General features: G+C 38.0%; 4 protein-coding genes and 1 non-coding gene across 9 annotated transcripts; 4 read left to right on the top strand and 1 right to left on the bottom strand.

Moving 5' to 3' along the window:
- Positions 1-1,343: 1,343 nt before the first annotated feature.
- cab39l1 (calcium binding protein 39, like 1) lies at positions 1,344-6,702 on the bottom strand. Of its 4 annotated transcripts, XM_077733212.1 has the most exons (10): positions 6,351-6,702; positions 6,071-6,109; positions 5,859-5,998; positions 5,627-5,791; positions 5,426-5,544; positions 4,386-4,554; positions 4,237-4,296; positions 4,094-4,159; positions 3,866-4,009; positions 1,344-3,769 (listed from the first exon to the last, which is right to left on the bottom strand). In XM_077733212.1, exons 3-10 carry the CDS (start codon positions 5,973-5,975, stop codon positions 3,578-3,580), a joined length of 1,032 nt encoding a protein of 343 aa, XP_077589338.1. In that variant the 5' UTR covers positions 5,976-5,998; positions 6,071-6,109; positions 6,351-6,702; the 3' UTR covers positions 1,344-3,577. The 4 variants fall into 4 exon arrangements, with proteins under 4 accessions (XP_077589338.1, XP_077589335.1, XP_077589337.1 ...); XM_077733209.1 differs by lacking the exon at positions 6,071-6,109 and having other exon boundaries at positions 5,859-6,052; XM_077733211.1 differs by lacking the exon at positions 6,071-6,109 and having other exon boundaries at positions 5,859-5,977; positions 6,351-6,701.
- Positions 6,703-7,260: 558 nt separating this feature from the next.
- Positions 7,261-12,247, top strand: phf6 (PHD finger protein 6). Of its 2 annotated transcripts, none has more exons than XM_077732785.1 (11): positions 7,261-7,403; positions 8,822-8,983; positions 9,291-9,392; positions 9,763-9,896; positions 9,983-10,029; positions 10,114-10,262; positions 10,353-10,496; positions 10,583-10,687; positions 10,789-10,922; positions 11,040-11,176; positions 11,261-12,247. In XM_077732785.1, exons 2-10 carry the CDS (start codon positions 8,852-8,854, stop codon positions 11,167-11,169), a joined length of 1,077 nt encoding a protein of 358 aa, XP_077588911.1. In that variant the 5' UTR covers positions 7,261-7,403; positions 8,822-8,851; the 3' UTR covers positions 11,170-11,176; positions 11,261-12,247. The 2 variants fall into 2 exon arrangements, with proteins under 2 accessions (XP_077588911.1, XP_077588910.1); XM_077732784.1 differs by having other exon boundaries at positions 10,111-10,262.
- A 367-nt stretch (positions 12,248-12,614) lies between these two features.
- hprt1 (hypoxanthine phosphoribosyltransferase 1) lies at positions 12,615-18,802 on the top strand. Its single transcript, XM_077732787.1, has 9 exons — positions 12,615-12,839; positions 15,126-15,232; positions 15,654-15,837; positions 15,923-15,988; positions 16,452-16,469; positions 16,546-16,628; positions 16,803-16,849; positions 16,925-17,001; positions 17,341-18,802. Exons 1-9 carry the CDS (start codon positions 12,813-12,815, stop codon positions 17,386-17,388), a joined length of 657 nt encoding a protein of 218 aa, XP_077588913.1. The 5' UTR covers positions 12,615-12,812; the 3' UTR covers positions 17,389-18,802.
- A 365-nt stretch (positions 18,803-19,167) lies between these two features.
- pabir2 (PABIR family member 2) lies at positions 19,168-24,960 on the top strand. The gene is made up of 10 exons (XM_077733550.1): positions 19,168-20,347; positions 20,467-20,545; positions 20,614-20,667; positions 20,737-20,780; positions 21,412-21,466; positions 21,738-21,839; positions 22,584-22,669; positions 22,779-22,843; positions 22,991-23,087; positions 23,340-24,960. The coding sequence occupies exons 1-10, from the start codon at positions 20,223-20,225 to the stop codon at positions 23,479-23,481; spliced, it is 849 nt and encodes a 282-aa protein (XP_077589676.1). The 5' UTR covers positions 19,168-20,222; the 3' UTR covers positions 23,482-24,960.
- Positions 21,515-21,669, top strand: LOC144207974 (small nucleolar RNA U109). Its single transcript, XR_013328816.1, has one exon. It is a non-coding gene; the product is annotated as a small nucleolar RNA U109 (small nucleolar RNA).
- Positions 24,961-25,025: the final 65 nt, after the last annotated feature.

Raw genomic sequence — 25,025 nt, 5'->3', positions numbered from 1 at the left:
CGGTCGGCTTCTTTGCTGTGTGTGCTGGTTTAAGCAGCAGCACAGAAGAGGCTTGTGACCTCTGACCCTTGTAAACCCTGCCCCCACATACCCTTCTGCTCTGTCTGCAGGAGCCCGCCTCATTTGCACACAAATACCCCCTCTCCCCTCACCCCCTTTAAAAAAGGGTGTGCATCAATACTATTTCTTGTCCTTCCACGAGCCATTGTGGATCCCCGCAACCCCCCTTTTCATTGTGGGAACCGGCATTGCCTAACTTGCCTTCTTCTCGTGTCGAACTTTGACCTACATTCCCATCCAGCGTGTTCCCTGCGTGTGCAGTGTGGAAAGCACGGAGCTGGTGGGGATGCCAGATGCCCGTCATTTGCATGATTTCATGATGAAGAGAGGCATACCGGATCAACCTGTAGATATATTCCAAGTTTTTTTTCCAGGAATGTGAGCCCATACAAATAGTCATGGATTATATGGGAGTCAGTCCAGAACTGCGTTTAAAACGGTTAACCACTAACCACTTGAGTCACTTTTATACATACCTATTCATGTTGACTACTTATCTATATTGACTACTAATTTATTGAGTATTATTATTTATTGTTTATAGTTGTTTGTTGTTGTTGTGTTCACTTCCTTACTTAATTATGTTGTTGACCACTTACTTATTATTGTATTCATTCATTCATACATTTTTTTGAAGTGCTTTAACCTATCTAGGTTCGCAGGGGGTGCTAGAGCATATCTCAGCTGACTTCAGGCCAGAGTCAGGGGATACCATGTATCAGTGGTCAGCCAATCGCAAGGCACAAGCAGAAGGACATCCATTTATACTCACACCCGTATCTAAGGGCCATTTAGAGTGTCCAATCAGCCTACCATGCATGTCTTTGGAATGTGGGAGGAAACCAGAGTGCCCGGAGAAAACCCACACAGGCCCGGGAAGAACATGCAAACTCCATACAGATGGACTGACCTGGATTTTAACCCAAGTGCCCAGAGCTGTGAGGCTGACGTACTAACCACTCATCCACTGGCCACCTATTTATTAATTTATTATCTTTTCATTATTTGTGTCTATCTGTTTGTTATTGTTATTTGGGCACTATATATATATATATATATATATATATATATATATATATATATATATATATATATATATATATATATATATATATATATATATATATATATATATATATATATATATATATATATATATATATATATATATATATATATATATATATATATATATATACACACATATATGTTTGTATATACATATATATGATGATTTGTAACCTCATAGTGGTTAATATGCAGCAGAAAATCAGTGAAGAATGTTATTTAGGAGATTGAACTTTATTTAAGGAATGTGATCACACTTTAATTATGAATGTATATACAGAGAGCTCAACCCAAAGTAACTTAGAGCATGATGAATTTGGGTGGAAAGGCATTAAATACTACCAAAATAAGGAAATATACAGTCAGACTGCTAGTCTAAGAACTGAGGACTTAATGTAATCGATTCATATTGCCAGTGATTTTACTGTATAGTTAAAATTGGAGGTAGGATTCTTGAATGTGAAATGCTCTTTTAGCACAATATAAATAAGGTGCCAAATATTATTAGGAGTTCCCTCTGAGAGTTACCAGCAGACAGCCACTTTTGTGTATATTGTATTGTATTTTAAGTACTATACAATGTACACAAGTGTAAAGCTCAATATTTCCTCTTTGTTGTATTTGGGCCAATAATGATTAGAAATTTGTAAAAACAACTGTACATTTCCTCCTATCACACTTTGGTTTAAAAACATAATTAATGAAATAAACAAGACCGTTATGTTCTATTTCATATCTTTAAATAAGGCATCATTTACAATCATGGTCTCACACTGAAATTCTATATGAGAAAAACACCCATATGGCCTGGCCAAATGAAATCTATTTAAAATGTTTTCCATGAAGAAAACCCTGTTCAAGTTTGACCAAATATAAAGATCACATAAAGCGTGCACAAAAACCAAAGAAATTGAAATGTTGTCAATAGCAGGAAAATTAATCCTAAATCATTGAGGTATTCAGCATTTAAGGGCTGATGGGCACATAGAATTCTTCCTAAAAATTAAACATTTTTGAGTCAATGGCAAAAGTAAAACAGAGACACTAATTGAAATGAGAAAATCAATTGATTCAACACTTTTTTGTGACAAGTTCCTCTTGATTAAGTGATGCATTTAATATACATCACAGTGGAACAATTATAGTATACTAATCACGTATGTAATAATAGTTAAAAAAATACATAAGACATCTGACCCTGTGTATATTTTGTGATGTAGGCCAATAATCAAGAAAAAAATATTCCAACCCAATGATTTTCTATTAATTCCATCACATCTTTCTTTAAAACGAATAAATTTTACCAGGCAAGGAAACCATGTTTGAAAATACAAATCTAAATATTTACTAATTACAAAACAGACTTGGTATGATTATTAGGTGCACCTTTATAAAAAAGTTATAGCGTATTAACTTATAATTGCCATTTTTACTTTAAAAACATGGCATTGCTTGTGATTTTTTTTAAAACAAGGTCACACAGCATATTAGGGCCACACTAGGTAGGAAAAAAAGTTCAATATGAATGCTATAACTAAAAATATTCCGAGATTTAATTAGATTTTTGGAAGGAAAAATAATCCAGGACTGAAAATGTTATTTCACTTCAATACTGTTAATCTAATTAGAGTAATATTTGTTCAAAAACTATTCCGAAATGTCTCAATGGCTTCATTTGAATAGTAGTAGTGTTTTTTTCCCTTCTTTCTACTATAGTGTGGCCCTATTAACATGTACATGACAATGCGAGGATGGAACAGGGTCCTCCCAGTGAGATCAATTGGTATATTGTATTCACAGTGCAGGGATAGTTGCCTGCTACCCCGCAGCACTATCTGATTCCGCATTCTATTTCAGACATACGAGCCCCGCTGAGTGCTGGCAAAAAAAAAAGAGCTCCAAATCAATTAATTCCTGTGCTGTTTTGATTTTCTCTTCCTGTGCTTTTTAAATGTAGTTTGTTAAACCTCTGTTTGCAAAACGCAGACACATTAATAGGCACCGGGAATGACAAAGGTGCAAATTTGAGCAAAGTTTTGAACTTCTTCAAATTGAACAATAAGGCAAGCGTTATAAGAAGGGTAGAATTATTAGATCATATTGGGAAATTAATCTCCCTTCCGGGTTTTCAGTCAAAAGATACGAGTTTGTGTCAAAAGGAAAATGTTGTCATTCTAAGGTCTGTGTTGGCAAAAAATGAAATAGTAACAGTTTAAGGTTTAACTTTACAAGGCTGGAAATTTCAATACTTAAAAAGTACTACGGTTTATAGAACAGGTCTTGGACCACTTAGGTTTGTGGATAGAAATCCCATCCAAACTAAAAACAAAGTCATATTTGCTTTATTCCTATATTTTGTAAATAACGCTAAACCTTAAAAGAAGCCCAGTTTTAGACGCTGGCCGCTACTACTGCATCTACCACTTTTGGATCGCTCCAATCCGAGGCCTCAGGCTTCCTCTGGAGCTGCCGGCTTCTTAAGGTCACGGATTTGCTTGACCAGGTAGTTTTTCTCGTCACAGAACTGTTCATCCTCTGACCGGTCTGTCTGGAAGTGGCTCAGGAAGTCTACCAGCTTGGTCTGGTTCTTCAGAAGGATGTCCAGTACAGGCTGTGTTTTGTTAGGGTTTGCAACAAATACCTGAAAAGTGCAATGGGGAAAAAAATATCATATCAGTGAATATGGAATATCTTCAAAGAACTATCAGTAGAAGAATTGTTAACTTTTAATACTCGCCTTGAAAACGTGAAAGGCTTCAAACTGGATATTGCGACTGTTATCTCGAAGCATATTCATCATCAGCTTTAAGTTCTCAGCTCGGCTGATGTATTTTGTCATGACAGTGAAGTTGTGTCTATCCAGCAGAAGTTCCCCCAGAAGCTAAAAATATTTACAAATATATACCAACAACAGTTTTTTGACACTGCCTTGATACTTACATGTTAAAGATGATAAAATGTTTACCTTCAATGACTGTCGTTTAGTGACGTAATTGTCGGAATGAAGGAGCTTCTCGTATTCTGTAAATACCTAACAGGCATTTTAAAAAAAAGATTTGTTAAATAAAGTCACTGCATTGTTTCTCTTGAGGTCATTTGAACATTTACCCGGTCATAATTGGTCTCCAAGAAATCAGCACACATAAGCTTGTGTCTGGTGAGAAGATCCTGTGAAAAGAAAATTAAGTTTGTCAGAAGAGTTGTTATATAATGATAGTGTTAAACAATTAACATTGAAAAGCAGTATCCTTGCCTACCTTAAATGATGCAAAAGCATCTGATGCTATGTCGAAGGTGGAAAGCTCCACATATCGGAAGAAGCAATAGAACTCTTCAGAGAAAAGTATCGTCCTAGCTAATGGCTCATGGCGAAGACATTCTCTCAGCATCATGCCGCAGTTTAGAGCCACTTCTGCACTCTCATACCTGCAATGGTAGATACCATAGGAGTCACTTTTGGCCATTTACGTTCATTAAAAAGAGCAATGTGTAGGACTGGTGGCCAAAAATGGCAATGCAAAACCAGCAAAATGCTACATGACTGTGTAATAAAAGAAAAACAAAATGAAATCTGATAAAATAGGGATGGAATGCATAATAAATCTTCAATCTTCATGGGAAGGGTCACCTGCATTTTTTTAATTCATGTTAGAAATGTACCAAACAGTATTTTGTATTTTCCACTTATGTGACAATATATTCTAAAAAGCATAATGCATGAGGTCAACCATTATTTTCTGATTTCTTTGAAAAATCATGATAAAGTACCGAGTATGCATTAGTAAAAATCTTATCTAAGCACTCCACCAGGAAAATAATATTTCGATTTCTACAAAATTTGATAGTAATAGGGAAAATGTTTTTTTTATACATTATAGTTTTTCAAGTAAATTACTAATAAGAATTGTTTGGGACCACTAAAAGGAGATAAGCACTTCCAGAATGGAGAAATTATTGCAGGCCAGCCTTATTATTCACTGTATTATTTGATCTAGGTCACACAAATGAGCACATCAGTTAGAGACAGCAGCCTCAGCTGACTCTAACTCAATACAAACAGTATGTCCACAACACATGAGCACTTTCACACACAAAAAAATAGCTCCATTTGAGATCGCTATGAAACCAGCTTTGGACAATCCGTTTTTTTCCCTACATATACACGTCAAATACAACAAGTCCATACTCGCTCCCTGGGAGTTGTTAGAACATACCCTGGACAGCTTTCAAATTTGAAAAGGCATGTCAAAGCTCAATTATTTTCTTACTGATGTGAATCAAACAAGAAGGTTTTTACCCTTTTAGAAGCATGAAGAGGATTTCTTGGTGCGTAGAGATGTATTCTACCGTAGGAGTGCGTGTACCAATTTGACGTCTCACGATATTGCTGAACAGGTGAACCACATCCTTTTTCCCCTGTGCAAAAAAAGACAGTGACATTAACTTATAGTTGAATGGCTTGGCGTTAGGTACTTTTTTTGCTAACAATGTTTCTTACCTCGAAGTCAATCCGTTGCAAATTTGCAATAAGTGAAATAAGAAGGTTGGTGTTGTAGAGCTCTTGAGCAAGCTGAGCTACGGCTTCAGTCTGGGGTTCCTTGTCACCTGTCCCACAAAGAACCTCCTTCAAGGAAGAGAGATTTTTGGAAACTTCCTCTGCCACCTAGAAAACGAAGCATAGAAATTGATTTCCCAAGTCAACTTATTCCAAAGACAAGGTGGTTGGTTACCTTTTCACACTTTTTACTTTCTGAAGCCTCCAGTTTCTCCATGTATGCCACATTCTCTTTCAAACTCCTCACTATTTCTGCAGGACCCTTTTGAGATTTTCCAAAAGGAAAAGGCATGGCTGTATGAGTAGATAGGAGATCTATCAGAATAGAAATACAAATGTGATATCTCATCGACGTGCATCAGGAAATGGCTGCAAAAAAAAGCACACCTGAGAAATGCAAGGCCACGACGACAGGTTTGTCTCGAGCTGAAAGTCGACGCAAACTATTAACATCGGTTTAACATACTTAGCAAGGCAACGTTATTTTCCTCTATGGGCTCCTTTTTCGAGTTATACAACTCTCTGCAGATTCCAATGACACAACAGCAGTATTAATCGGCAAAGTTTTAGCTAGCTTGAAACCTAGTAGCAAGAAATAAGCGATCCTCAATGCTACGCGGATAGTCACCACGACGGAAAAACACAATAAACAAGGATTCCAACTTACCGATCAGACGTGAGGAGTACTTTAAAAGTTGTAGCAAGCTCTCTGGCCAAAAGTTAGCTTTTAGGCTAGCGAGTTGTTCACTTTTTCACGGTGAGATTGCGTTAAAATGTAACCTTATCTCAGATCAGTACCGTAATCGGGCTACTATTTTCCCTGACGGACGATCATGGTGGTGCAAATAAATTTTAACCTCAGGGCTCTTTTCCGACTGTCAAATAACTTGCTAGCTGCCTAGTTTGAAGGAGATAGCTGGCCCGACTGGCTGTGGTAACTTCATTTCCCTGTTGTCTACTGTTGAAGCCTCCCCACGTCCTCTCTCCTCTTCCCGGGGACATTGGGTGGGTATGTTTTGCCCACAAAATGATTGACATTGACTTTAGCCAATCGCACGGACAAGCACGACCCTATTACGCATGTAGACCCACCCCCTCTTTACAAAAAAATCATTTTAGGAATTATACCGACTTGTTTAGAAGGATCTATATGGACTAAAATTGAAAAGAATAATCTAAATATCTACATGAATTGAAATCAGGTTAAATGCTACCTTGTGATCGAATTTATAATGTGTTATGTGTGCTAGTTATTACTGTACCTTCATTCGTCAAGGTAAACATGGTACACGTCTATACGGAACTCTTTGTGACTCTGACGTTGTAGTATGCATGTTTTTGATTGGCTAAAAGGGATCCCTTTTTTTTCTTGAATGGTTACAATTGAACTTATTGACTACCACTGGACGTCTATTGCCGTCAATGGCATTGAATGATCTATTACTTTCAGTAACTCCCAATGAAAATGGATTTGACGTCTACTGAAAGTGTTATTTCACAGAAACATTATTCCAGTGCATTATTTTCTTTTCCTAATTGGTGCTTTTATTTTGAAACCCCAAATCGGAAGTGGAGAGCCCACTCGCTCAGCGACTAGCTTAACCGTATCCGAATGAGGAAAGCACACGATCACTTGTGAAGGACGGAGAGAAATTCAGTCGCCGCTCGCCACACTTTCCCCGTTCTTTACCCTTTGGCGCCGTAAGATAATAGTTGGCAGGTAAGACCATTGTATGTGGGGCTCGCGAGAGAGCCCCCGTGTTCCCCGTGTGCCTGTTTTGATTCGAGGCCGTTGTGCTGGCGCTCAAGCCGAGCTGTGCTCTTCTTAGGGATCCATCACGTATGGCGCTCTTTGCTTTCGAGGCGCTTTGCAAAAGACCCGCGCCTGTCATGACTATATCCCTCATTTAAAGGGAAATATTCGCTCCTCTATCGCTTCCCACTACCATCGAAACAAAGAATCCTCTTTTCAGACCCATGGCCTTTAAAAAAAAACCGAGGCCTTGTGAAAGATCTCGAGGCGTCAAACCTTCATATTCCACCAAAAGATTCAGTTTATCGCTACTTTGTTGGAGAAGGAGATACACACCCCCTTTAATTCAAAACTTTGTGGGAAGAAATCTGGGGGAGTTTCCTCGTTTCATTTAGTAAAATACACATTTTCTCCACGTTGTTTTCGTTTTTTATTTTGTGGAAGGTTTGTTTTGGAAGATGATTTGGAGAAGAGTTTGTTAAAAGAAGCGTTTTGATGTCGTTGACATGGGATTATTGTGTTAGTATGCCGCTTGAGCCGCCGCAGTGAGGCGATGGTGGCTCTGCTATCATAGCAGCAATGGCTCGTTCCAAGCGTCGCAGTATATTATTTGTCCTAAATAAAATATATATCCACTTTAATTATGAGATCATCGTTGAGTCTTGTCTGGAAACCTTCCCGCATATCACGCGCATGACGCCTTCTTTTATACACACACACACACACACCCTTCCTGAAAATATTGCACCCAATTTTACAGGTTAGCCTGCCCTTTTCTAATTAAAGTATTTAGATTTGACCATAAATTATCAATTAAGTGTACAATGAATTCGTTTTCACGTTTAAAAAATATATATTTCAAAATAAAAGATTAAATATTCATTTTTTTTAATTCTAAAATATTTGACCCTTCCTCTGTTCTGAAATATTGAATTTTCAATAGAATTACTTTTTTTGTTGGCACGATGGATGTAATATGAGTCAGATTTAAAACATATGCCCCCAGAGAAATGATTGGGAACATGTTTATGGACTACTAATTGCATTATTTCGGATGTCTAGATGCTCATGTAGTCATTGTGTATGCTTTGTTTGAATATATTATCATTTTAACTGGTCCAAATTTTGCTTAATGTAATATAATTACATTCATAATGACCATTGAAGCGGCCTGGCCTGGTGATTGGACTTATATCAATGTCAATGGAAACAATATAGTCAATAGATTTTGAGTAATTACATTTTGGTTTCCAGATTTGTCTTTGTATATTACTTGAATTCATCATTAAAATTCTGGCAGACACTGTTTTTTTTTACAGATTTAAATGAGAATAGTATTTAAAATAATCTTGTCTTTTTCTTTTGCAATGGTTCATTTTCAATAGGAAGTCCATCCACTCTTCACCCTCCGGATCATGTCTGGGCAGAGGAAAGGTGTTGCGGCCCGCCAGACTAAATGCGCCTTTTGTCGAACGAGCCGGGAAAAGGACTGTGGGCAGCTGCTAGTGTCTGACAGCCAGAAGGTGGCAGCCCACCATAAGTGTATGGTGAGCAGAGCACCGCGTTCTTTTACCCATAGCGTATAGTCATACCTTGAGATACGAGCTTAATATGTTCCGGGACTGAGCTCGTATGTCAATTTACTCTTACCTCAAATCAAAATTTCCCATAGAAATTACCTAAATACAAATTATTTTGTGAAAAAAAAGATGGATGCGTTCATAATGTAACAAAGTTTAAATTTCACTTAAATGAACTGAGGTTCCAAAGCATACACGGCACAAGCATGAAAAATAGATGAATGTTGTCACGTTTTATTTATAATATATATATATTTTTTGTGTGTGAATTTAGCTTTTCTCCTCTGCCCTGGTCTCATCGCACTCGGATAATGAAAGCATTGGAGGGTTTTCTGTTGAGGATGTAAAGAAGGAGATCAAAAGAGGAAACAAATTGGTGAGTCAGCTCCCTGTCCTCCGCCCCAAGCACCGCATTAACAAAGATGTTTGTTGACTGAGCATGTATCGTAACAATTTAGTTCAGGGGTGTCAAGTTCAAATTTATTCAACCCAGTAACTACCTTAGAAATTCTTTCATTCAATCACCATTCCAGCTTTTTCCAATTTGTGATTAAATTGTAGTTTAAATTCTGCTGCAATCCAAGTACACTCACTAGGGAGTGGGTGGTGTTAGTCCATATTTACCACCGAGCATATCCTTAATGTATATCAAAAGCCCCCTGAAAAATTCACATCTGTATTAGAATCTTAAAAAAAAATACATATTTTCAAGAATAATAATGTCATCGCCACACCTTCTGCTACAGATGTGCTCATCATGTCACCGGCCTGGTGCTACTATTGGTTGTGATGTGAATACGTGTAGGAGGACGTACCACTATTACTGTGCTGTGAAGGACAAAGCCCAGGTTAAAGAAAATGCATCACAAGGAACTTATCTGTAGGTTTTCATCTGACTGCATTTGAAAAACTTTTCCATGTCATCATTATTATTATTATTGAAATACTGTTTTATCTCAATTTTAGTGTGTACTGCCGCAAACATAGAGATGCGTCTGGAGATGCAATTGAAGGTAAGCAGTTATTTCTTCAAATCCTCACTTTTTATCTGTAATTGGACATATCTGCCTTCTTTTTTTTTTGGATCAACGAAGAAGAAGCTGTAGTCAATGATTCCGACTCCTCGCCACCACAAAGTAAAGGTAGAGGTCGCTTTGAGAAGGGAAGATCCAAAGTTCGTGGTGGCCAATCAGAAGACAATTGCTCCACATCCTCTCAGGCTGCAGATGAAGAGACGTCCTCACATGTAAGGCAACTCCCCTGGACACAATTTTTTTTTTTTGAAAGTGTGTGACGTTCCTTTTCACCGTAGATGGATTTTATTTATGTGTTGTAGCGGGAGAGGTCGCCACTTCGGGCCAGTCCGGATAATAGCGGCCAGCGTTGCGGTTTTTGTCATGCTGGCGACGAAGAAAATCAAACGAGGGGCGTGCTTCATACAGATAACTCCAAAAAAGTGGCTGCTCATTACAAATGCATGGTAGGGGTTTGTTGTATTTGTGTTAAATTGCACACTTTTTGCATCAACAAACTTTATTGTTGTAAATTGTGCTTTTTTTTTTACAGCTTTTTTCATCCGGGACAGTTCAGTTGACTACTACGTCACGGGCTGAATTTGGAAATTTCGACGTGAAAACTGTAATCCAGGAGATTAAAAGAGGCAAAAGAATGGTTTGAAGATTTTTTAAAATCTTGTTTATTAACAGTTAGTAAAAGTTTGTTGATTGTCATCATATCTGAATCTATATGTGTTTGCCTTGTTTTATTTGAAGAAGTGTACACTTTGCACCCAGCTTGGCGCCACCATCGGATGTGAAATCAAAGCTTGTGTGAAGACTTACCACTATCACTGCGGTGTGCAGGACAAAGCCAAGTACATTGAGAACATGGCTCGTGGAATCTACAAGTAAGCATGACCCTGAACACTTATCATTTCTAAGTCTAATCAATTTGTTTTTATGCCCTTAAATTGGGTTTTTGCAACCGGATATGAATTAATATTGCTCTTGATCCTTTATTTCAGACTATATTGTAAGAACCATAGTGGAAATGAAGAACGGGATGAGGAAGATGAAGAGCGAGAGAATCGCAGCAAAGAAAAAGCAGCAACCAACCATGGAGGAACACCGTCAATGCAAGTGAATGGCAACTAGGTACAATGTAAGTATCATATATTTCCAAATAAAAAAGACAAATCTTTTCATATATGTTGTCCACGTGGTTGGTCATTTTATTGTTTTACAGGTTTGATGGTGCCAACGGCAAAACGTGTAAGAGCGGTGGGTCTTAATACGAAATCTCCAACGACTCTCAAAGCTGTGGTCTTTAGTTTTTCCCATGTACTGTCTTCAAAACCTTGCCTTCCCAAAATCTGGATGCATTGCATTGAGACTAGATAAGCTTTTCACACAGCGATGTTATCTACAGCGCATGGACTCCGGCAGACTTGTGAAAAGCCAAAGGTTCACCTTCCCAAGAGTTACAGATGACTTTCAGTTATTTGTTCTACTATCATGAATAAGTACTTGATAGATCAAGGTTCTCATTGTCTCCCTACAGACTACTTACTACTCATGATGAAACCACATTTTCCCTTTTTTTCCCCCTCACTGCAATTGTCTGTCATTGTTTTATCATTTTATTTCCATCATATCTTCAAAAAACTTTTCATGTTAGCCTTTCTTTGTTGTGTAAAACCTTTGCTACTGTGTCATGGTCATGGATCATTTTGAATATCTGGATTTTACATGGTCAGAAGTCCCAAGTTTTACTGGCATGCACTTGCATTCGTCCACACTTAACGGTGGATTCTTCTTTTTTATATTAAACTGTGTAAGAGCACTGTACAATGCTCTTCAGGAATGTTGGATCGACTTTGTTTGGTGTGATGTTTTATGTATATCTCTACAAATGTTTTTGGAAATAGAAACTGTTTTGTATTCTATATGTTTACTGAAAATTGTGGTCCTTTTCATTTTAGGGTTAGAAAAAGAAGGGGAAAATTAATGAACTCTTGTATAGCTGGTAACTTAATGTTCCACTTCCAAGAAAAGAATGTCACACCAGCCAAAGTCACTGCATATGTGAAATCATTTATCAGTTTTTCATTCTTGAACTTGACTGAAATTAATCATGCTCATCTGGAAAATTCATTTTGCCTTTTTAGTATTTTTAATAAATTAATTTGTGCATTTCATTCATGTAAAATGCACAGATTGTTCTTTTGCTCAACTGTTTTATTTTTGAGTTTAACACAAATCTTCTATTGGTTTGATTCAAATTGTGGACCCCATGGGATTAAAAAAAGTCTTGATTCAAAGCATAATAAAAAGGAAGATTACATATATATGACTTCTGATTTACAGAAGAGAAAAAAATGAAATGTAAACCAGTTCGTGTATCATTAAACTTTACATTTTTTTACCCATATTGTTAGTTTTTTAGGGACATTTTTTTGTAATAAACTAAGGGAATTTAGACCATCTCAAGTCAAGATACCACGACTAGTTTAGAGAGCATTTGTAAAAGTAGGCGGGTCTTCTGAAGTCTTTCCCTCTGATTGGTCGGATGACTTTTACGTCACCCTGACAACGCCTCGTGCGCTTGACTGGACTGGAGGAGAAACATTCTGCAAGTGTGAGCCGGAAGGGTAAACGAACCGTTGTGTCGCAGCTAGCTTCTCCATGTGAGCTGTCAGACCAGACTGTTACCCCAGGATTTGTGATTTTATGTTCATCCCTTCCTCCGTAACGGGAAGCGAGATACTACATTAAAGGGAAGCTCGACGGGAACAGACATGGCGACATCTGGCCAGTGTATTGTGGTAGGTCGTCCTTATGGAAAGCATGATGTGGGCATGCTCGTACACATATGGGCACACTTCACGCTCTTTCTCTTCCTACGTGATGTGTAACCGCTTCGTTTTGTACCCTATAAAGTTTCCTCAGCGTTAACATGACTCAGTGGATGCAGATTTTTTTTATACATATTTTGTTTTGATGGCCACATTCGTGTGACCCTCACCCCGCAAAAAATAATACAAATAACGTGAGGAAATGACACTGTGATATTTAATAGTCAGAGGGACACCTTAAGATGACACATTTACCATGGAATATACATTCATCGCTTGTACTCACAAGGGTTGCAAGGGGTGCTGGAGCCTATCCCAGCTAATAACGGCCACCTGGTCAACAGCCAATCACAGGGCACAATGAGACGGACAATCATTCACACTCACATCTATGAGCAATTTAGAGTCTTCAACCAAGCCTACGCATGTTTTTGGGATGCGGGAGGAAACAGGAGTACCCAGAGAAAACCCACGCAAGAAGATGGAAACTCCACACAGTTTGGACCGACCTGGGATCAAACTCTCGACTCCAGAACGGGAGCCGGGCTGCCAATAAAAATATCAATTACTATTAATATTATTGCATGCTTTACAACCACATATAAAAGCAATACCTATATTGATACTTGGCGGAAACTTATCGATAATATAAGGTATTATGTTTTATCACCGCATCGATATATTGTAACATCCCTATTATGTAATAAAACGGGCCTAGAAAAAAAATGTTATTTTGTTGAACTGGTCTTTGAAAGGCAAACACTATAGTTGTCATGAAGTTTGCTCTTTTCTGAGGTATTTTCCTCAGGCAAACTTATATGTTCTCACATTTGACTACTGCCTTCTCCAGACAGCATTCAGAAGCTTCTTATATAATTTGTCTGTATATGTGTCTAGTATGTGTCATCATTTATCTTCATAAAAGACTAAAGATGGAAATTAGCCCTTGGCTACAATCTTACATAAATATATGGTAATTATACCATGAATATTTGTGCAGTCCCTCATTAATAAATACATTAAAAAATCAAAAATAATTGTATATTGAATAGGATTTGGATCAGTCTTTGTTAAAAAAATCCGTTCATCAATTCAACTAAATATTAAATGAGTAAAAATTGACATGCAACTTTATTACAAGGCTCTGACTTTTCTCAGTTTGCATGGGGACAAATTATCAGTGTCCTAGTTCGTGGTTTTCCTGGAAGTCTGTTGGTGTAATGAGTACCTTGACCTTGGATTTTCCTTTTAAATTCTTCTTTCCACATACTTTATATTTCAATATGTAATCCATTTTGCTGTTTTTGGACTAATCTGGGGAAGGTTGTCCCAATAAATCTAAATCCGAAGTCAAAAATACAAGTGTAAGTTACTACATGTGAATCTGCAAATTGGCAAACTGTAAACAAACTTAAACATGCAAAATAACCAGTCTGTAAATTGAAAAAACATATCTACACAGCAAATTCTTTGGACTAACTAGGTCTTGGTTACATATTCAAACATTCATTCATTTCACCACTGCTATTTTTATCAATGCCTGCATCAGATTTCATACAGTATGTTGTTTTCTGTAATGCCGAGCTAAGTGGAACAGCAGCAAAGTACACACATTTCCTCCCAAAATATAGTAAAATGATACAAAATAGTTGCAAGTTAATTAATAGTTGTAAAACCTGTATTATGTTTTCAAATTTTGGATACGCCTGTACAAAGTTCAAGGTTGTAAAATACTGAGTGGGAAAAAAAATCCCTCCACTCATGTGACCTTGAGGAACATCTGTCCAGTATAATGGTTGTGTATAATAATTGTTTTATTATTCCTGAGGAACCTCAAAATTAGTGCCCACTTGTTACCTTTCACATGACACCAGTTATGTCATCTGGGCTTATCAGGCCAAGACTTGTGCAGAATTTAGAGAGTATTTGACAAAATACAGGAAACATTGTATAGGGTTTTCAAGTAAATCTCTATATAGCTGTTGTAGTCTAGGTATCTTATATAGTAAGTGGTTGCTGTTGAAGAAAATTCAGACATTTTTAGAATGCTTTACCTTAAATGCAAATGCTTCAATACAATAAGAGACTTGATGATTATGATCATTTGAGCTTGAGGAATGTCTGCATGCATTTGCAGTTGTACCTTTTTCTTGGAAAGTTAAGCTATAATAATTACCTTGTCATCTTGTCTTGTATTGCTCTTTCATCAGATTAATGTAAAGTTAGGTAACTAACCTGTTTCTTACTTCATTTCAGATCACTGATGAGGAGCAAGGGTATGACCTGGACCTGTTCTGCATACCAAAGCACTATGCATGTGACTTGGAGCGGGTTTACATCCCACATGGACTCATTTTGGACAGGTATGAACAGACTGGCCATGTTTTTAATGGTTGAAACAGTATAATTGCTTCATATCTGTCCTAATTTCTCAAAACAGGGATTGTTTTGTACATTAGTTTGGATTTGAAAATGTTACCATTACAGATTGAGAGACCAATATGGGTTTTTCAGGACCGATACCATTTATTAGTAGTCAGAGAGGATGGCGATAACTGATTTATTTGCAGTAAAAGTGTTAAAAAAATCAAATAATGCAAGAACTGACTTATATCTTGATCTATAGTTACATCTGATAGTTTCCAGAAGTTACATTTGGTGAAATCTATAGCTGTGCTTGAAAGTGAGCCACTGACAGAATCAAAAATAAATGGATTCCATTGCTGACTATAGCAGAAAACTGAACGCTCCACTGTCTTGTTGGCTCTCCCCATGTGATCCCAGGACAGAGCGATTGGCCAGGGAGATTATGAAGGAAATGGGAGGGCACCACATTGTTGCGCTTTGTGTGCTGAAGGGAGGATACAAGTTCTTTGCAGATCTCCTGGACTACATCAAGGCTCTGAACAGAAACAGCGATAAGTCCATCCCGATGACAGTGGACTTCATTCGCCTCAAGAGCTACTGTGTAATTCATTTTTTTCTGGGTTTTAGTCTGTTGAAAAATCACATTTTTAAACTGCAATGAGTTTGCTTGTTTCTTATTTGTAAAGAATGACCAGTCAACAGGAGAAATCAAGGTTATTGGAGGAGATGACTTGTCAACGCTGACAGGGAAGGTCAGTGCTCTATCTTTTCAACTCAGAAGTTAATCAAGACTTGGAAAAAGCAGCTCTCCCGTAGAATGCAATATTACAAGTTACGTTAAGTGAAGTTTTATTTTTTTGGGCTTGACTTTGAATTGAAAACTCTTCTAGACAAAGGTGGGCAAGCAATTCCACAAAGGTTGGACCACTATCCTATAGTGCTGTGTGATGTATATGGACTAATAAAGATAAAATACCAAGATAAAAATGTTCAGATCTGCCGCAGGCCCACTGATTGCAGGATCAAGGGTTCAATCTATCTTTCCCTCGTAGTTGGGCAAGATATTTCACCCTTGTAGTACTAACAGCACTTTCTGTTGTGAAGTGAAGTAATAATGCAATATTAAGCGCATTTGAGTGTCCTTAGAACCATGTTAATCTAATGCATTATTATTATTATTATCCCATTTAATTCAATTTCTTTTCTTTTTCACAGAATGTGCTGATTGTTGAGGTATGTCCATACATACGCGTATTATTACTTGGAAAAAAATACACTCAATCTGAACTTCTGTGGTGATGTCTTTCAGGATATTATCGACACTGGGAAGACGATGAAGACTTTATTGGAACTTCTCAAGCAGTACAATCCTAAAATGGTTAAAGTAGCAAGGTACAATAATAATTGCAATACATGTGCAATGCATATACTGGAAATTACTATAAAGATGGGCATATAATCCATTTAAATTTGTAGTACTGCTTTGCTTAAACAACTATTATAATTTAAAAAAAAAAACGAAATCATTTTGTGATTCCTCTTTAAGCAAAGATATTTCTTTTACAGTTTGTTGGTGAAAAGGACGCCAAGAAGTGTTGGTTATCGACCAGACTGTGAGTTATAACTTTTTGTTGAAGATGTTTTACTGTGAAATGAAGAGCCTGGTCAATTTGGCGTCTGTGTTCCAGTTATCGGCTTTGAGGTTCCTGACAAATTTGTGGTGGGATACGCACTTGACTACAATGAATACTTCAGAGATCTAAATGTGGGTATCCTATTTCTATTGATGAAATATGCTGCAGATGATCGTTTACTTTAATCTTAGCTAACCACACTTGTTTATGAAAAGCTCCAGTAGTGTTTAGCTCGGACAGATATCTTTATAATTAGACAACGTGAATAACGAAATAGCAGTTAATACTGTAAAGAATCTAATTGGTGTCAATATGCGCAACTTTTACAGTTATTTAATCTTAAAAAAACAGAAGTAAACTTCATTTTTAACTTTAAATCCCATTATACTTGTATAATGACAATAAAAGCAATTCAATTTGATGTCCATTTTTTCCAGAGTTTCTAATTGTTGGTTTCTTTATTATTTCAGCATATCTGCGTCATTAGCGAGACAGGAAAAGAGAAATACAAGGCATGAAGAGCACCTTTATATTGTTGGGGGTATGGCTGATTTTATTTTTTATGTTTGCCTATTTGGTTCCCTCCGTATTGCCAGTACCTGCCAATTTTGAAACTTAAGCTTTTTTTTCCACCTCAGAAAAAGAATGTACAGCAAAATATAAATCACAACTCGATACTATAAGTATACAACAATGGTGTTAATGTTACGCAGACCTTTCTAAAAGTTCTGAAAGCCAACTAGGCACCAATTAAGGGTCTTCTGTTTAACTTTTGCATTGTTTTGAAATGACTTTTTTGTTTTGTTAATTATTGTGTTACAAGGAAAGCCAAAAAAATCCAATTTTATTCATATTACACATTTTGAACAAGCTTAATTTATTACAGACCCAATGATTGCTGGAGTGTGTAATGCTGCTTAAGTTTATTCAACAACATTTCTCAATCAAAATCGTTACTTTTTTTATCAGCCTCATTGCAGAAGTGTTCATGGAAAAAAGTTGCTGTAGATTGGTGCATAACTGGGAAAAAAAAGGAAGCCAGAATAAATTCAATAAACAGAAATATTAAAGTTGCCTCAATTAAAGAGTTGCATGACCTGGACGACTTCATTACAAGAACACTAGTACTTTTTAAATTTATAGTGGACAAAATTAAAAGTGACCTTTCCTAGTACTACTCTAAAATTTCTTGGTACAGTTAAGAATAAACTGCATGCAGCTGTAGTTGAATGCCAAAAATTAGGGAATGAATGAAATACTGGTTACATTAAAAACTGAATATACACTGGGATGTTTTGTCACCATTTTTTATTATTACTGTTAGAATAATGAGAAAAATAAAGAGAAATCATTTTATATAAATTATAACACTATTGTTGACCTCCCAGCCCCCAAAAATGGTTTTCTGTTTTTACTTGACAATAACAGTTACATGATATTTATGTCCACATTTCAATAGTCATTTCATAAACTCAATTTGTGGTTTGGGAATACATTTTTGTCTCTTGTTATTTTGTTTCCTGAAGAAACTCTCACCAATGTAGAATGTGTCAGTTGAATAATGAGCAGTCTAAAGATGCATTTCGTTTTCAAACTCTTAACTCAGGGGTGCCCAACTCCAGTCCTTGAGGGCCCCTTATCCAGTCTTTTCCCCCCCATATTTCCATCATCTACCACAGATGAATCAATTATCTACTCATCAGCAGGTTTGTTGGTGTAGGGAGACATAGAAAACAGACTGGATAGCGGGTCTCGGGGACCAGAGTTGGGAACCCCTGTTTTACCTGGACAGACCTGACCAATGTTTTCACTGTTTCCGTTTTTTTCTTCTTGTTACACGAGCTACCCATCAGTGCTGCCACCACTGTATGCCATCTTTTGCTGTGCTGCTCAATAAATATGCACAAAGTGACTTGTTTGACTGAAGTCCAATGTGAAAGTCTCAGTGTGATGATTTGAGATGATTTCCACAGTATCCTGGTTACCAAGCCATTAAATCATTTGTAAATTCAAGATAGGAACAGCTAATAAGAGTTCCAATTTGTGCTCAAGATGACAAGGAGCATTAAAAAATGCTCTGGGGTTGGCTGGCAACCGATTCAGGCCCGTAATGGACTGAAATCATCTCCAGCACCTCCTGCGACAAAGGTACTTTTATTTTGAAAAATTACGCACGGAGCCGCCCTACTGTAATCGGATTGGATTGGGTGCTCAATCAGCACCCTTGCAACAGGATTGGTTGCCACACTATGTTAAACACGCCCATTGTCATCCGGGCGGGAATGCCGTATTTTCTGAAATGACGTGGAATACATTGCTAAAAGCACAATTCATAAGATAAATTTCACCCTAATTTCTTTCATTTGTAGAAGTGTGTTACATATTCTCAATGTCGATTTACTTTTTGTAGCCTAGGGCGCCTTTTTCTTAGATGAGAGACTATTGCAACTTTAGTAGGATTCATAATCACGCATTACCGTAATGCATCGTATAAACAGAGTTGGTCTTTTTGACGTCTTTTCAAGTGGAGGCTGGCCAACCCGCAATACATTATGGGGCGTGAAGTTTTGTGATGCCGCGCACAATGAAGATACGAATGGTTCCCGTCTGGCGAGTATAAGAAGCTGAATAACGTAACTCCACGTCGTATAGTGATTCTAAACAGCCTGGTTAAATTGGCCGCCGTCGATATCCACGCGAGTGTTTAGTTCATGACGAGTGACTTGGTCGGCTCTGTGGTCGGAGCATTACGGCTATTGGCGTAATGCTAAATGTAGCTTGCTGTTAGACTGTTGAATCGGCTAATGCTAACGAGCAACATGCTAACAGGAAAAGGTTGGCCGCGCGTTATCTCGAGATAAAATTGTGTAAGACTTGTTTGGTGTAAATTACGCTTAGTTGGTCATTTTAGCCACCCTGACCAGACTGTTTAACGTACAAAGATTCAATTGACATAGTGATAGTTAGCGGTGACGCTCTTCTTGCAACTATATGCTCGAGTTAGTGGTCATTGTGTTGCGTTTCGCCATTGCATGCTAAGCATCCATCTGGAAAGTTGGCCGCATAACGTTACGAAAGCTGCTAACTCGGTCATGCCCCAACAATCTTGTCGGAAGGAATTGTAGTGACGACCACATTTTGTTGGACCACGTTAAGTTTCCTCTGCGTCAGAGTTGTTTGGAACACAGGCCTCCCTCCTGAGCCTTTTTCCATCCTCCATCATTTTTCACGCTTTCTTCATTGATGATTTTGCCTGAATCGAGAGTCAACTTGACACGTACCAGAGCAAACATGTAACAGCTTCGAAGGGCCTTTTGGATTGCAAAAAGATTTGCTGCGTTAACTCGGCACGATGCACAATTCAGGAGTCCTATCACAAGAAAAGATGGAGCTCGACCTGGACAGCCCATCTTCTTTAGTTCAGAACGATGGACAGCTGAGAAGATCCAACAGTGCTCCCATGATTAATGGCCTGAGGTTCTTTTATTAACTATTTCTCCCGTATCTATTTCTCATAAATGTTTAGCTCAGTGTCGCCAACACTGACCTCTCAAGTGTTAAGCCCTGGGGCTAAAACAACAAGTGTGTCATTGCAGTGATAATTCCCAAGTGTTCCAGAGAGACATCTTGCGAAGCCGGCGAAATAGCACAACGGTTGTCAACAGGCCCAACATGGTAAAAAAAACTGACTTTTGTGTGGTTTTTGCTTATGGGGTCATTGATTGTTGACTTTTCTTTTGCAGATTCCCTCTTCGCCCATCCGTGTTCCCAGCACCAGGCTTCATCAGATTAAACGAGTATGAAAACGACCCAATGGACGACCAATAAATTTGGTTAAAAAAAGTAACACTTGTATGTTGTCACAGGAAGAGGGGGTGGATGTGATGAACAGAGAAACTGCACACGAGCGGTAAGATCAGTTCTAGAAGTACAGTAATCCCTCGATTATCGCGTCTGCACTGATCGCAAATTCGCTACTTTACAATTTTTTCCCGCTATTTGTTTTTTTTTTAAATATGACTTTTTCAAAGTTCATAAAAATGTGAAAAGTTATGATAGCAGTGATTTGAGGTGGAAATGATTGAATTAATGTATTTATCATCGGGAATTGGAGTATCCAATATTTTGTTAGAAAGTCACGTTATTTTTTTCTTTGGTAATTTTTTTTTTCTTTTGCAACAATGTAGCTGAAATCAGTACGGTATGCAGTAGAATGGGTCCTAATATATCTAACCAAAGCTTTCAGAACCCTTTCATTTGGATAATGTTGGGAGGAAAAATGAATTCCACCAAGATTGTGTGTATTCAGAGTAGTCTTTGGATCATCACACGTCTCTGTGTATGGATTTTCTTTTTCCTGGAACTATTAGTGGACACATTACTGACAGGTTTTGCCATAATCAAATCATTCCCAGACTGACACAAAAACTCTTTGCGATTACACAAGCCATTTCAATGTTTGCCTGTTTGAACAGCCTGCAGTGATTGTGTCACAGGTTTGAATCACTTCTTAGTGTTCAGATGTTTTTGTGTCCTAACAGGGAAGTTCAAGCTGCTATGCAAATAAGCCAGTCATGGGAGGAAAGTCTGAGTTTGGTAAGAAAGCTCTATTATACCATTATTCTCCTTTGCTGTACTTCCTAAATGCGTGTTATGTCCATTGCTCGTCTCTTTGTGGAGTGAGCATAAACTTAACATGCTAGATTAAGAAAAAAAATACAGTTACTGTATTCGGGAGTTATCAGGGCCACCAGTCTTTCAAGGTCAGACTGAGTCGGTAGTATAATACTCCAACATAATTCATGGTAGTTTTATTTTTTTTAATTTCAGGCTAATTTGTAATGTTTATCTTGTGTATTTCTTGTAGAGCGACAATGATTTGGAGAAGTCTGCATCATCTTCTCCGAAGCGCATCGACTTCGTGCCTGTGTCCCCAGCACCATCTCCCACCAGGGGGATTGGGAAAAAGGTAGCCTTGACCTTTTAGTTTGTTTACATGCATGTGATTCGATTTTACTGCCACTAAGTAGATGAAGGGTGCCCTGAAACAACTCTATACTAAACTTGTTTCCCCTCATCACCCAAAATTGGATTAAGGAAATGGAATGCCGCATGGCAACCAGTAGCAAGTCATTTTTTTTGACTGCTGTGGGCAAATACTGATTTATTAAAATCTGTTATGTGTAGGCCTATCCTCAGGCTTGCTATTCTTTTAACAATCTTTCCTTTATAGAAGTAAATTGTCAGTCAATCGTTCCTGTTTTGAGTCCAATGTAGTTGGCGCCTTATTAGTTGAGGAAATTCAGGTTCAATTCTCGGTCAAGAATCATGAAATTCAAATGTTTAAGACATGACCCACATACACTGCTGAACTGATCATGTAGTACCAATATACACCAGTAGAGGGTGCTTGTGTATTTGTTAATCCCAAAATTATATATTTTAGTAATGAAACCTACATTTTAAAATTAGACTTTGTTCTCCTCACCACACTGAACAATTTCTCTTGCTGCTGAAATATGATTAATCTATAAGATTTTTATAACAAGCAAAACATTGTGATGACCAATAGTTATAGAGACCAATTGGATGTAATTTTGGTCTGAAAATGTCATTGTTTTCAGTGAAAAAATTATTTGCACTGCTCAAGTCTAACCATAACTTTTGTTTTCTCATCTCTGCCATATTAAATGACGTTACTTGTCGGGAGCAGCAGTGCTTCTCGCCTTCTCTTCAAATCCTCGTGAGCAGCAATGGCCTCACCCCCAGTCCCATACCAAGTCCAACACGACGCTTTGGGTCAGTCTGGTTTGTAGTCATCTCCCACTTTTCAACCAGCCTGCAGCCATGCGTATTTTATATCTGGCCTACATTCAGTAAAATACTGTTCATGTGTTTTATCCTCCAGTCGTCGTAGTCAGAGCCCCATCAACTGCATCAGAGCTAGCATCCTTGGGCCTATTAAACGCAAGGGTAAGAATTTCAATATTTTGTTGCGGCCACAATTGGACCCTTGACCCTCCAATGGGTGCTCACAAATGTAATAAAAACATTGATGGAAAAAAACCCTCATTTGTGCATGAAAGATATATAATATAGTTTGTTTTTTTTACTGTGCAGGTGAGATGGAGACGGAGAGTCAGCCAAAAAGGCTTTTCCAAGGCACCACTAATATGCTGTCCTCTGATGTCTCCAACTTTTCGGATCTTGGCTCCTGGTAACATTTTCCTCAACTTTGTATTCAAGTAATAGTCAAATACTAAAGATACTACACACACTGTGAAAAAGTATTCTCAATTTATCAACATCATGGTGTAAATATCCACAAAAAAGCCAAGTCAGCCATAAATAATATTGCTGATGAACAGTGATTGTATTCATCAAGGCAAAAAAATATATTTAAAACCTTTTTAGTCTTATGTGGGGAAAAGTGTTAATTGCCCTAGTTGAATATTCGTTTCTCACACAGCCACTCTCCGGACGGATTGTTGGACGGCAGCCTGAGCAGCGTCTGCTCGTCGACGGACTCCCCGGGCAAAATGGAAGGAGTGTCCCCGTCGTCTTCCAGCAACTCTCCCTTTGCTTCCCTCCCAGATTTGTCTCCCAAGTGACAATACGCCAGGATAGATCGAAACTTTCAAAAACAAGCTTCTATGCTTAGGGGACGGACACCTTTTTCCCTTGCAGGCTGTCCCCCCCTTCCCTCAACAATGCTTTGAGGAATAAGCGCTTTTCTATTGCTGCTGGTTGTCCTGTTATGTCTTAAGTGGGGGTCGCATGGTGTGCAGTGGTAAATCTAGTGACAGACTGAGTGAAATGTGTGAGCATGCTGAGCATGAGCTGCTAATCTTAGGATGGATGAGGCTCAGCTTCACTGGCAGTAGTTTTACACTCGTAGAAGCCATCGCTCTCTACCCAAGCACTGGACTTAAACTCATTTGGATTTGTGATTGCCCTTACTAGCGCCTGACCCCCATTTTTGTCCAACGGGCCTCGGTGCATACCGTTTTTTGGAAGAAAATATTTATTATTATTGTCATATTGTCCACGTCGTCCGTTATCGTATTCGTCCTCGGAGTAGCTTGTCTAGTTTGCATTGGAGGGTAAAAAAAAGAATTGATGGAAACTACTGGCGTATGTTCCCTTGGTTTAAAGGTGTTAACTGTGGTGTTTTTGTATGTTTTTAAGTGGTGTGACGTTGGCCACGTTTTGTGTTACCAGGAGGCGGAATGAAAAAGCGTGCAGTTTATCGCAGGCGGCACAAGGTGGTCCTGGAAGTGTTTAACACAAAAGGCCTCACTGTGGTTGTACAGATATGCTTTTTCTTATGGAAAAAAATATTTATGGTGGGAAAAAAAAGAAAAATGTTATATCTATCTATATTAAATAGGTGAAAGTGTTCTATCCCCAGTCAGTGTCATTTTCATTCAGCGTAGTTGACATGGATGCTTTGTTATATGGAAGGCTGCTGTTCCTGATGTGGTTCTTGTTGCACAGGGTTTTATTGTCAGCCTGTGTTCATGGTTTATTTGGGGGTGGAGTTTAACGTGACCGCCAATGAGTAGAAACAACCGTCTGTCAAGATGAAGCCTTTACTGTGACTTTTGCACCTACATTTTGGATCAACAGTCCCTCCTGTGCCCTTTTTTGTGATAAACAAGAATGTGATTGTAATTACTTTAAAGGCGTTGCAACCCCTTTTTTTTATTTTTTTTTTAGCATGAAGTTTGTTTGCAGTTCTACAATTGAATGTCATTTTATTTTATCCAAAATTAGAACATGCGAGGGCTGGAAACAGTTTGCCTAGCTGTCAATGCACGACATTTTTAGGAGTAATTATTGCAAAACCCCCTGAATGAGACTGAATTGAAATGCATGTTTTCATCAGAAATTATTGGAGTGTGACAGGCTTGGTAGAAACGTTATCAATCATATGTTTACGGTGGATAGTCATGGCGGATGACTTTTTGGGCCTTTCCTGCCTTTGCCCTTTGGTCTTACCAAACTTGTGCCCATTGTCAACTCGACTTTTGCTTTGTTTGCATTCATATCAAACAAAAAAGAAATAAATTATTTCTTTAAGTGTGTTATGTTCTTGTTCCATCTGTTGAGCATTAGCATACTTTCTGCGATCAACTGGAAAAACATTTGTGGA

This window comes from Stigmatopora nigra, chromosome 14 (assembly GCF_051989575.1).
Source record: "Stigmatopora nigra isolate UIUO_SnigA chromosome 14, RoL_Snig_1.1, whole genome shotgun sequence".
NCBI lineage: Eukaryota > Metazoa > Chordata > Actinopteri > Syngnathiformes > Syngnathidae > Stigmatopora > Stigmatopora nigra.
This window is presented reverse-complemented; position numbering and strand designations above follow the sequence as displayed.

Bases quoted from the DNA above. Each gene is read 5' to 3' on its own strand.
- cab39l1 (XM_077733209.1), bottom strand. From the start codon at position 6,032: ATGAGATATCACATTTGTATTTCTATTCTGATAGATCTCCTATCTACT. The intron at 5,792-5,858 runs GTAACCAACCAC...TTCGTTTTCTAG, and splicing joins AAAGTAAAAAGTGTGAAAAG to GTGGCAGAGGAAGTTTCCAA. The intron at 3,770-3,865 runs GCGAGTATTAAA...TGCACTTTTCAG, and splicing joins AAGCCTTTCACGTTTTCAAG to GTATTTGTTGCAAACCCTAA.
- phf6 (XM_077732784.1), top strand. From the start codon at position 8,852: ATGTCTGGGCAGAGGAAAGGTGTTGCGGCCCGCCAGACTAAATGCGCC. The intron at 10,497-10,582 runs GTAGGGGTTTGT...TTTTTTTTACAG, and splicing joins CTGCTCATTACAAATGCATG to CTTTTTTCATCCGGGACAGT. The intron at 10,923-11,039 runs GTAAGCATGACC...CCTTTATTTCAG, and splicing joins ATGGCTCGTGGAATCTACAA to ACTATATTGTAAGAACCATA.
- hprt1 (XM_077732787.1), top strand. From the start codon at position 12,813: ATGGCGACATCTGGCCAGTGTATTGTG. The intron at 12,840-15,125 runs GTAGGTCGTCCT...ACTTCATTTCAG, and splicing joins CATCTGGCCAGTGTATTGTG to ATCACTGATGAGGAGCAAGG. The intron at 16,850-16,924 runs GTGAGTTATAAC...TCTGTGTTCCAG, and splicing joins TGTTGGTTATCGACCAGACT to TTATCGGCTTTGAGGTTCCT.
- pabir2 (XM_077733550.1), top strand. From the start codon at position 20,223: ATGCACAATTCAGGAGTCCTATCACAAGAAAAGATGGAGCTCGACCTG. The intron at 20,348-20,466 runs GTTCTTTTATTA...GTGTCATTGCAG, and splicing joins CCCATGATTAATGGCCTGAG to TGATAATTCCCAAGTGTTCC. The intron at 22,844-22,990 runs GTAAGAATTTCA...TTTACTGTGCAG, and splicing joins TGGGCCTATTAAACGCAAGG to GTGAGATGGAGACGGAGAGT.